This window comes from Lutra lutra, chromosome 11, assembly GCF_902655055.1.
Source record: "Lutra lutra chromosome 11, mLutLut1.2, whole genome shotgun sequence".
NCBI classification, from domain to species: domain Eukaryota; kingdom Metazoa; phylum Chordata; class Mammalia; order Carnivora; family Mustelidae; genus Lutra; species Lutra lutra.
The window spans coordinates 48,746,439-48,758,842 of NC_062288.1; the positions used below are offsets into that span (position 1 = coordinate 48,746,439).

General features: G+C 32.7%; 1 protein-coding gene across 1 annotated transcript in view; it reads right to left on the reverse strand.

Moving 5' to 3' along the window:
• Nucleotides 1-12,404, reverse strand: part of AGMO (alkylglycerol monooxygenase) — a 345,430-nt gene that overhangs the window by 119,194 nt on the left and 213,832 nt on the right. The window contains 2 exon segments of the mRNA XM_047695592.1: nt 2,956-3,041; nt 3,044-3,060. Of these exon segments, the coding sequence (XP_047551548.1) occupies nt 2,956-3,041; nt 3,044-3,060 (103 nt within the window).

Here is a 12,404-nt window from a genome sequence, read left to right on the forward strand (position 1 = left end):
CTCTAAAAAGAAGTGGAAGAAAAGGTTGGTTCACAGGTAAAATGTAGATAAGGAAGTACTTGCCCAGTCTTTACCATATAGTTATTGACCTCTGGTCAGAGAAGACTTGTTCAGTTTTACCAATGGGAATTCAATGGTTAAAATAATAATGATGATGATAATACTCTAGTAATAATAGCAGCAATAATAATCTAATTATAGAGTACTAATAGTAATACAAACAAGGATAGTAACCAAAATGTATCAGGTGCTTCTATGTGCTATCCTTTGTGTCGTTAAATTTTTGCACAAAACCATGTAAGCAGATAGTATTAACACACCATGTTAAGGAAATGTTTCCTTGGCAAATCACAGTCAATATTTACTCATGAAGAATCGGTGGCCTGTGTGCCTAGATGGACAGGACAGGTTCTGGAAAGAGTAGATGAGCAGCCTGAAAGATTTTGCCATTATGTCTTCCCTCCCTTGAATTATAAACTAAAGATAGTTCAGAGGTAACATTGAAGCCACTAGTCTTCAAAACTTTTTTTGCAGTCAAATTGATAAGAACTTTTTTTTTGTCTTTACATTTTTCAAAGTAGCTTTGCTACACTGCATCTCTATTTTTTATCTAAGTTCCTTGAGGTGGATGAGTATTGCTATCATTATATGGAAGAAAATGTTGCTAGATAATTAAGAGTTACAGTATCAGACTGTCTGAGTTTGTATCCTGACTTGTTCACTTATTAGTTATGTTAATTCAGACAGATTTTCAACTTCTCTGTAACTCAATTTTTTTATTATAAAAATAGTAGCTACACCCCCATTACACTGATAGGAAGATTAAATGAAGTAAAAGGAGTAAGGCATTTAGAACATAGTAAAATCTCAGTGCATGTTAACTCCCATCAAACCTATTTTACAGGTAAACAATGTGAGGCACAGAGTCTCACGTCATAGGGCCAGCATTAGTCTAAGAATTCATAATCATGACTTTTAGGTCCAACATTATTTGCTCCTCTATGCCAGTTGTTCTCAAACTTGACTTTTGGATCCCGAGGCAAACCGAAGTATTAATCCATGGGATCTTTCATTTCATATAAAATGATAAGAATGGCATCTAATATTTATTGAGCATGTACTGTATGTTACACAATGTGCTAAATCTCTTATGCAGATTCTCCTTTAATCCTCAAAATTCTAGATAGACCTTAGTACTTCAGCCATTTATAGACAAGGAATGCAAGACAAATAATATTTAAGCTGACAAATACTAGTAAGTTTCTGAGTTAGAAATCAAATTCAGGCAATGTGGTTTCAAAGCTCAGGTCTTAGCCACTCATGTTCACCTATTAATTAAAATAAGTAAATGGACAGCATCTTACCACTAGAATTCATCACACTCAAAAGCTGGACATACTACACTGTTCTCCACTATTCCATCATCAAAGAACCCCAAATGCAATGTCATTCTATAACCCTACATTCCCACTTATTTATACCATGGCTACCTTAAAGAACCCACATTCTCTGCTTCTGGAGCATTTAAGATAAACTACCATAGTATACCCAAGAGTAGATTCACTTAGTGGAATTATTTTCTTTCATACATATAATTATATCTTCCCTCATTAGAGTGTGAAAATGCTATTCTTTGATTTTAATATTTTATTTTTTGGCATGTGTATTTCCAAATTTCATTAAATATGTGTAAATTACATTTCCTCATTTTGTTTTTAGGCTATAATCTCAAGAAACAATATAAGTACCCATCATATAAACTTTATTTAGTGCCTATTTAAATGCAAAATGTATTATTAGATGGATGATATCTAGTATCCTGATACTAATATTTTATACCTAATTTCTTAAATTTACATGACTTTTAAAGTAAGAAATATATTCAGGTGGTGCAGAAATTTAAAGGTGGTAAAGAATATTAACTTAATGTTAAAATCTTTCCCATATTTCTTTCTTCTAGTCACACAATTTGCCTTCCCATAGGCAACGATATATTAAATTCTAATTTATCTTTCCAGATATATATATCTGGAACACGCATTATGATTATGTGTGTGTGTGTGTGTGTGTATATATATATATATATATATATATATATATCTTCCTTCATTTTTATACTCATATGCCTTGTATGGTAGCACCAAATTGTTTTCCAAAGAGTTTATTCCAATTTACTATTGCTACTAAATTATAAAAGCACCTGTTTTAGTCTTTCCACTGATGTTAGCAGCATGTTTGCTTTTACATTTCATGTTTAAATAAGGTCACATATTGCATATTCTGGGTATGTTAGCAGGCTGCTCAGCACCAAAGTTAGATGATAAAACCCTTAATTTAAAAGAACAAAACCATGTCCATTAAAAGTTTAGTGATGAGAATAAAAATTTTTTAACAGTTGCTTAAGACCTGAGATAATAAACATATACCCCCAACTTTTTGGAAGTTCTGGGAAGATAAGTTTTAATCATCACAGAAGGTCAAATCATATTTTTCAGCTGTAGAAAAATCTCAATAACATCAATAGTTTTATTTTTATAGCATCATCATCTCTTGTGGATAATTGATAAGGCATTTTAATCAAATCTTTACCTTAAAAGCCTAAAAAGAAAAATCTCAAATGGAAGAATCTCTGTCAATAACTTTCTGTAATTTTTTTACTTGCTGAAAAAACCAACTATGTGGCCTAATTTTTCTTTACAAAATCATGCAATATAACTTGTCCAACAATTCTATGAAGTTAATGGTATCAATGCAAATTTAAAAACCAGAAAGTTGAAACTCAACAATATTAACTGGCTCCAGGTGACACAATTAATACGGTATGGTAAGTAAGTGGATAGGTTAAATTTCCCACAAGTACTAGTCACAAAATAAACAAAAACATTGTTGAATGAACAGATTAAATATGCAATAGATGTATAATCACACTATAGCCTCCTAAAACAAATGTCTTACCTCAAAAGCAAATGACAAAGAGGGAATGAAAGGCTTCAGATGACCCAATTTATACAACATTAGGAATACCAAGCAACGGAAAGTTCCAGAACAGCCGCCTTAGGTCTGAAATAAATGTCATTAATATGTATTAGCTTTAAATATGCTCTTCTCATGTTTACATGTTATAACTGATACAGTGATACACGTTTCTTTTAATTCTCAAGAAATACACAGAATTTTAATGTACTTAAAGAGCATGTGCCTCTGAAGCTGTTTGAAAACAGCCATTAAACTGAGAAATAAAATGCATCTTTTAAAAGAAAATCTGTTCTTCATCAATGTACTGCTTAGTTTGAGCTTTGATGAGTTAGGGTGGAGCATACTTTCAACTAATAAAATACTAAACAACTAAATTTCTAGGATTTAAAGTAAACAAGACTCCTGTCACTCACCTAATACCTTTATACTTCATTCACATAAAAAATGACTTGTAAGGAGTACTAATACAGTTAGTCACTCTAATATCATGAATTGTCAATTTCTGAAATATTGGGAAAATGGATAATATGTGATTATGCCTAATATGATGGGTAGCGTAATTATAGACATTTAAAAAATTATTTTGTGGGGCGCCTGGGTGGCTCAGTGGGTTAAGCTGCTGCCTTCGGCTCGGGTCATGATCTCAGGGTCCTGGGATCAAGCCCCGCATCGGGCTCCTTGCTCAGTGGGGAGCCTGCTTCTCTCTCTGCCTCTGCCTGCCTCTCTGCCTGCTTGTGCTCTCTCTCTATCAAATAAATAAATAAAATCTTAAAAAAAAATTATTTTGTGATGAATATTTTTGTACATATGGTATTCTTAAAATTCAAACTCTAAGTTAAATAAGCATGTTTTTTATGTATCTGAAAGAGTATTTGATGTCATGTAAAGATAAACATTTATAAATTATCTTGTAATAATAGGAATGAATAGCTACTTTATCAGCTTAAAATAAACTTCATATATATTCATCTAATATTTCTTGGATAAATATTTTTGTAACAGATAAATACTACTTTTATGACAGGTGAATTTTCTAATTAAAATATTCTTGAATTAATGTCATAAAACAGATATATTATTTACTTAATTTAGAAATAGAGGTATAAAGGAAATGTAAAGAAAATCTAAAGTAATATATTTATTTAACTCAAGTATTTTTTTGGCATCTACTAATTATGGCTGTTTCTTTAAAATTGAATATAATATTTTTATACAAAAAAACAAATACTTTTTATGAAGTACTTTAAACTCAGTTAAAACAGGGTAATGGTTTATGATTTGTTTGCATTCAAGTAATGTGACTTATCTTTCTGTGAATAAAATATTAAAAATTTTTACCTTCTCAAATAATGCTATATAGTTAGCATAGACTAGTTTTTTTTTTTATCAATATCTGGGTAATTTCTGACAGAAAAAAATTCTATTTTAAAACAGAATTAATTTTTATTAATTATGTTCTATGCTTTACTTTTTAATATTTTATATTATGAAATGATATGCATATAGAGAAATATAAAACAAAATATGCAGTTTGTTAGTATATAAGAAAGCAACTGATTTCTGTACATTGATTTTATATCCTGCCACATTACTGAATTGCTGTATGAGTTCTAGTAGTTTGGGAGTGGAGTCTTTTGGGTTTTCCATATAAAGTATGTCACCTGCGAAGACAGAGAGTTTGACTTCTTCTTTGCCAATTTGAATACCTTTTATTTCTTTTTGTTGTCTGATTGCTGTTGCTAGGACTTCTAGTACTATGTTGAACAACAGTGGTGAGAGTGGACATCCTTGTCGTGTTCCTGATCTCAAAGAGAAGGCTGTTAGCTTTTACCCATTGAGGATGATTATTTGCTGTGGGTTTTTCATAGATAGATTTTATGAAGTTGAGGAATGTTCCATCTCCATCTATCCCTAGATGATAGGGATCATTTTAATTAGGAACGGATGCTATATCTTGCATCAATTTTTCTGCATCAATTGAGAGGACCATGTTGTTCTTCTCTCTTTTTTTATTGATTTGGTAGGAATGCAAGTTGGTGCAGCCACTTTGGAAAACAGTGTGGAGATTCCTTAACAAATTAAAAATAGAGCTTCCCTATGACCCTGCAATTGCACTACTGGGTATTCACCCCAAAGATACAGATGCAGTGAAAAGAAGGGCCATCTGTCCCCCAATGTTCATAGCAGCAATGGCCACAGTCGTCAAACTGTGGAAAGAACCAAGATGCCCTTCAACGGATGAATGGATAAAGAAGATATGGTCCATATATACAATGGAGTATTTTGACTCCATCAGAAAGGATGAATACCTAACTTTTGTATCAACATGGATGGGGCTGGAGGAGATTATGCTGAGTGAAATAAGTTAAGCAGAGAGAGTCAATTATCACGTGGTTTTGCTTACTTGTGGAGCATAAGGAATAACACGGACGACATTGGGAGATGGAAAGGAGAAGTGAGATGGGGGAAATCGGAGAGGGAGTAGAAGCATGAGAGACTGTGGACTCTGAGGGTTTTGGAGGGGAGGGGGATGGGGAGCTGGGTGAGCCTAGTGATGGCTATTAAGGAGGGCACATATTGCATGGAGCACTGGGTGAAGTGCATAAAGAATGAATTTTGGAACACTGAAAAAAAAACAAAAAAATACGCAGTTTGATGACTTACAACAAATAAACAATCCCGTAACTACCACTCAATATCAGCTTCGCCAAGGAGAACTCTTTCCTCCTCAATATTTCCACCTCCCTTCTACCTGGGAAAGAATAACTACCTTTTAATGGTAATCATATCCTTTTAAAATTAATATTTTACCACATTAGCATAAATTCTTTAAAATTATTGTATTTTTTTTTTTTTACTCTTAACAGATGGGATTATATTGTACACCAGTTTTTGTACCTAACATCTTTCATTTACTCTTGTTAATGAGATACACCTATGATGTTGCACGTAGTAGCAGTTCATTCTTTTCACTGTTGTAGAGTGTTCCATTGTGTAAATATACCAATATCCATGCATCCATTCACCTCGTAAAGGACATTTGGATTGTTGGCAGCATTTGTTTATCATAAAAAATGCTGTCCAAACATTCTTTTACATGTTCAAATTTAGTAAAATTTTCGTCTTTCAAATTAGGTATCACAATATAAATTCTCCCTTCAGTGTGTGAACATTTCATCAATAGGGATTGTCAATACTTTTAGTCATTTGGGATAAAAGGTGTTCGCTATTCACAAATTTGCAAATGGCATTTTCTATTTGAGGGTTTTATTTTTTACTGTCTTAATGAGAGGAAACTGTTGAAGAATTAATTTTCCTAATGTTAATTACAGTCTAATTAATCACTTTTATCTTTATGACTAGGGATTTTTGTGTACCATTTAATATTATACCTATTCTAAGGTTATAGAAATATGTTACTATACTATTTGTTGGAATCTATATTAGTTTTCCACTCACTTTTAAATCCATAAGCGCTGACCCCAGAATTAACTTTTTATGGTGTGAAATATTTGTCAAGTTTATTTTTCTTATTTCTATGTGGAAATCCAATGTTTCTAAGACCATTTATTGAAAAGACCACCTTTTCCCACAGCTCTTCAGGGACACCTTTTTCCCAAATCAAGTATATATAAATGAATAGATCTGTTTCTAAATTCTGTTCTAATCTTTGTGCCAGTAAAGCATGTCTAATTACTGTAGCTTTATAATAAATCTTGACAGCCAGTAGAGCAACTATTGCCATTTTTTTTTTTAAAAACCTCAGGACTGTGTTGGCTATTACAGGGGCTTTGTATTTCCATATACATATATCTTAGAAAGAACCTACCAGATTCCAGGAAGAAATCTTTTACAATGTTAATTTCAACTGTATTAAATATGTAAATAAATTTGGTGAGAAGTCCTAATCTTTATAATACCAAGCATTCTAATCTATGGATATAGTTATCTCTCCATTTATTTAGTTCTTTAGTTATTTTTCATAATATTTCAATAGTTTGATCATGTTTTAAAGGAATTTTTTACTCATTCCTTCGAAGTTTTTATTTTAATCTCAGTTAACATACAGTGTTGTATTAGTTTCATGGGTACAATATCGTGATTTGACAACACACGTCACCTGGGGCTCATCACAAGTGTGCTCCTTAATCTCCATCACCTATTTCACGCATCCTCTTTGGTAACCATCTGTTATTTCTATAATTAAGAGTCTGTTTCTTGCTTTAACTCACTTCCTCTCTCTTTTATTCCCTTTGCTCATTTGTTTCTTAATTTGCCATAATAATGAAATTATATGGTATTTGTCTATGATTGACTTATTTCACTTAGCATTTCACATATTCTATCTATGTTGTTGCAAATGGCAAGATTTCATTTTTTTTTTATGTGGGAATAATATTCCACTATATATATATGCGCATATATATACACATATTGTGTGTATATATATGCGCATATATATACACACAAATATAACATAATAATATATTATACATCATATATAAAATATATACTACAAATTTTATATATATATATATATATATAAAATCTTCCTTATCCATTCATCAATCAATGGATACTTCCTGAACAGCTTCCATATCTGGGTTGTTGTACATAATGCTGCTATAAACATAGGGGTGCATGTATCACTCTGAATTAGCATTTTTGTATTTATTGGTTAAATACCTAATACTGCGATTACTGTTTTTCCACAGAGGCAGCACCAGTTTGCATTCCTATCAACAATGCAAGAGGATTCCTTTTTCTCACATCCCATCAACACCTGTTGTTTCTGATGTTGATTTTAGCCATTCTGATAGGTATGAGTGGTATCACATTGTAGTTTTGATCCTCATTTCCCTGACGACAAGTGATGATAAGCATATTTTCATGTGTCTGTTGGCTATCTGGATGTCTTTAGAGAAATACCTGTTCATGTCTTCTGCCCATTTTTAAATTGGATTATTTGTTTCTTGAGTGTTGTGTTTTATAAGTTCTTTATGTATTTTGTATACTAACCCTTTATGGGATATATCATTTGCAAATATATTCTCCCATTCCATAGGTGACTTTTAATTTTATTGATTATTTCCTTTGCGTGCAGAAACTTTTTTTTTTTTAAAAGATTTTGTTTATTTATTTATTTATTTGACACACAGGTGGGGGGGGGAACACAAGCAGGGGGAGTGGGAGGGAGAAGCAGGCTTCCTGCCAAGCAGGGAGCCCAATGCGGGGCTTGATCCAAGGATGCTGGGATCATGACCTGGCCAAAGGCAGACGCTTAACGACTTAACGACCCAGGTGCCCCCGTGTGCAGAAGCTTTTTATTTTGATATAGTCCTAACAGTTTATTTTTGGTATTACTTCCCTTGCTTCAAGGGACTTAGCTAGAAAAAAGGTGCTATGGCCGATGTCAGAGAATTGATTTCTCTTCCAGGATTTTTATAGTTTCAGGTCTTACATTTAGGTTTTTAATCTATTTTGAATTTATTTTTGGTGTAAGAGAGTGGTCCGGTTTCATTCTCTTGCGTGTAGCTGACCAGTTTTTCTAACACCATCTACTGAAGAGACAGACTGTTTTCTCCCCATTGGATATTCTTTCATGCTTTGTTGAAGAATAATTGACCATATAATTGTAGACTTACTTCTGGGTTTTTATTGATTTATGTGTCTACTTTTGTGCCAGTACCATACTATTTTGATTGCTAAAGCTTTGTAATATAACATGAAGTCCAGAATTGTGATGCCCCCAGCTTTACTTTTCAAGACTGCTTTGGCTCTTCATGGTTTTTTGTGGCTCCATATAAATTTGAGAATTTTTTGTTCTAGTTTTATTAAAAAAAAAAAGCTGTTGGTATTCTGACAGGGATTGCAGTGAATGCGTAGATTGCTTTAAGTCAACATCTTAACAATATTAATTTTTCTAATCCATGAGCGTAGAATATCTTTCCATTTCTTTGTGTTATCTTCAATTCCTCTCATTAGTGTTTTACAGTTTTCACAATACAGGTCTCTCATCTCTTGGTTAGGTTTATTCCTACATACTTTATTATTTTTGATGCAGTTGTAAATGGGACTGTTTTCCTAATTTCTCTTTCTGCTGCTTCATTATTGGTGTATAGAAATGCAATAGATTTCTGTATATTAATTTTATATCTTGTGACTTACTGAATACGTTTTTTTGGTGGAGTCTAGGGTTTTCTATATAGAGTATTACATCATCTGCAAATAGTGAAAGTTTTACTTCTTCCTTACCAATTTGGATGCCTTTTATTTCTTTTTGTTGTCTGATTGCTGTGGCTAGGACTTCCAGTACTGTATTGAATAGAAGTGGTGAGAGTGGACATCCTTGTCTTATTCCTGACCTTACATGAAAAGCTCTGTTTTGCTCTACTGAGGATTACATTAGCTATGGGTCTTCTGTATATGGCATTAATGATGTTGAGGTATGTTCCCTCTATTACTATCTTATTGAGGGTTTTTATCTTGAATAGATGTTGTACTTTGTCAAATGCTTTTTCTGTATCTATTGAAATGATCATATGGTTCTTATTATTTCTTTTACTGATGTGATATATCACGCTGATCAATTTGTGAATACTGAACCACCCTTGTCACCCAGGAATAAACCCCACTTCATCCTGGGCAACAATCTTTTGAATGTATTATTGGATTCAATTTCCATTATTTTGTTGAAGATTTTTGAATCTATGTTCATCAGAGATATTGGCCTGTAGTTCTCTTTTTTGGTCGGGTCTTTATCTGATTTTGGCATCAGGGTAATGCTGGCCTCATAGCAAGAGTTGGGAAGCTTTCCTTCCTCCTCTATCTTCTGGAATAGTTTGAAAATAATAGGTATTAACTCTTCATTAAGTGTTTGGTAGAATTCTCCTCAGAAGCCATCTAGTCCTGGACTTTTGTTTGGTGAGAGTTTTTTTGATTACTGATTTAATTTCCTTTCTGGTTATCAGTCTATTAAAAATTTTCTATTTCTCCTTGTTTCCATTTTGGTAGGCTATATGTTTCTAGGAATTTATCTATTTCTTCTGGGTTGGCCAATTTGTTGGTATACAGTTTTTCATAATATTCTTTATAATTTTTTGTATTTCTATGGTTTTTGTTGTTATTTCTCCTCTCACTTGTAATTTTATTTACTTGAATCCTTTCTCTTTTTTGCTTGATAAGCTTGGTTAAAGGTTTATTAATTTTATTGATTTTTCAAAGAACCAGCTCCTGGTTTCATTGATCTGTTTTATTGTTTTAACTTTCTAGATCATTTATTTCAGCTCTAATATTTATTATTTCCTTCCCTCTTCTGGTTTTAGGCTTTATCTATTGTTCCTTTTCTAGCTCTTTGAAGTATTAAGTTGTTTAGTTGAGATTTTTCTTGCTTCCTGAGGTGAGCTTGTATTCCTATAAGCTTTTCTCTTAGGATTGCTTTTGCTTCATTCCAAAGGTTTCGAACCATTGTGTTTTCATTTTCATTTCTTTCCATGTGCTTTTTGATTTTTTCTTTTATTTCCTGGTCCAGCTATCCATTGTCTATTAACATGTTATTTAATCTCAATGTATTAGTGTACTTTTAAGATTTTTTTTTTTTTTTTTTTTGGTTTGTGGTTGACTTTTAGTTTCATAGCTTTGTGGTCAGAAAAGATATCACTTTAATCTTTTTCAGTGTTTTGTGGCTTGTTTTGTGGCCTAAAATGTGATCTATTCTGGAGAATGCTCCATGTGCACTTGAAAAGAATGTGTATTGTGCTGTTTTAGGATGGAATGTTCTGAATACATCTGTTAAACCCATCTGGTCCAGTGTATTATTCAAAGCCACTGTTTCAATTGATTTTCAACTTAGATGCCTATTGATGTAAGTGGGGGTATTAAAATCCCCTACTGTAATTATATTCTTATCAATTAGTTCCTTTATTAACTGTTTTATGTATTTGGGTGCTCTCACGTTGGGTGCATAAGTATTTACGATTGTTATCTCTTGTTGGATTGTCTCCTTTTTTATTGTATAGGGCCCTTCTTTGTCTCTTGTTAAAATCTTGATTTAAAGTCTATTTTCTCCAGTATAAGTATGGCTACTTAGGGTTTCCTTTGACACTCATTTGCAGGATAAATGTATCTCCATTTCCTCACTTCCATCTTCAGGTGTTTTTAGGACTGAAATGAGTCTCTTCTAAATAGCCTATAGATGAGTCTCTCTTTTAAAAATCCATTTTGTCACTATTTTTTAATTCTATGTCTATTGCCTGGAGTGTTTAGTCCATTTAAATTTAAGTAATTACTGACAGATACATATTTATTGCCATTTTATTACCTATTTTGTGTTTTTTTCTGAAGATTTTCTCTGATCCTTTCTTGTCTTATCTGTTCAATGGTTTGCCAGTTTTCTTTAGTGATATATTTGGATCTCTTTCTTTTTATTATTTACATATTTATTAGTGATTTTTGATTTGTGGTTACCATTTGGTTTGTATATAATTTCTCTTACATATTATGTCATCTGTGTCAAGTTGATGGCCATTTTAGTTTGAACCCATTCTTTCTTTACTCCTCTCCATCTGATGTTTTAAGAATTTGGTGGCATATTTACATACTGTGTGTGTGTGTGTGTGTGTGTGTGTGGTCCTTGACTGATACTTTACAAAAATATTCATTTTTGCCACCTTCGTGTTTCCTATCTTAGTACTGTCACTGTTGGTCTTTCCTTTCCACTCAAAGAGTCCCCTTTAATATTTCTTGCAGGGCTGGTTTAGAGATCATGAACTCCTTTAGTTTTTGTCTGGGGAACTCTTTATTTCTCCTTTTATTCTGAATGATAACCTTTCTGGATAGATTATTCTCAGCCGTGGATTTTTCCCATTCAGCACTTTGAACATATCATGCGACTCCCTTCTGGCTTGGAAAGTTTCTGCTGAAAAATCTGCTGATAGTCTAATGGGGTTTCTCTTGTATGTAACTATCTTTTTTCTTGTTGCTTTTAAATTATTTCTTTACCACTACATTTTGCCATTTTAATTATATGTCTTGGTGTGGATCTGCTTTTGTTGTTTCTGGGAGTTCTCTGTGCCTCTTGGATCTGGATATCTGTTTCCTTTCACAGATTAGGAAAGTTTTCAGATATTTTCTCTTCAAATACATTTTCTGCCTCCTTTTCTTTCTCTTCTTCTGGGACTCCTAAAATGCTAATGTTATTACATTTGATGAAGTCATTGAGTTCCCTAAGTCTAAATTCCTTTTGCATAATTTTTTTCTCTCTTTGTTCAGTTTGATTACTTTCTATTATTCTGTCTTTAAGGTCTTGTTCCTCTGCTTCTTCCAGCCTGCTGTTCATTCCATCAAACATGTTCCTAGTCTCGTTTATTGCACTGTTCATCTCTGACTGTTTTTTTTTTTTTTTCTGTTGTGTCTTCCACTCTTTTCTC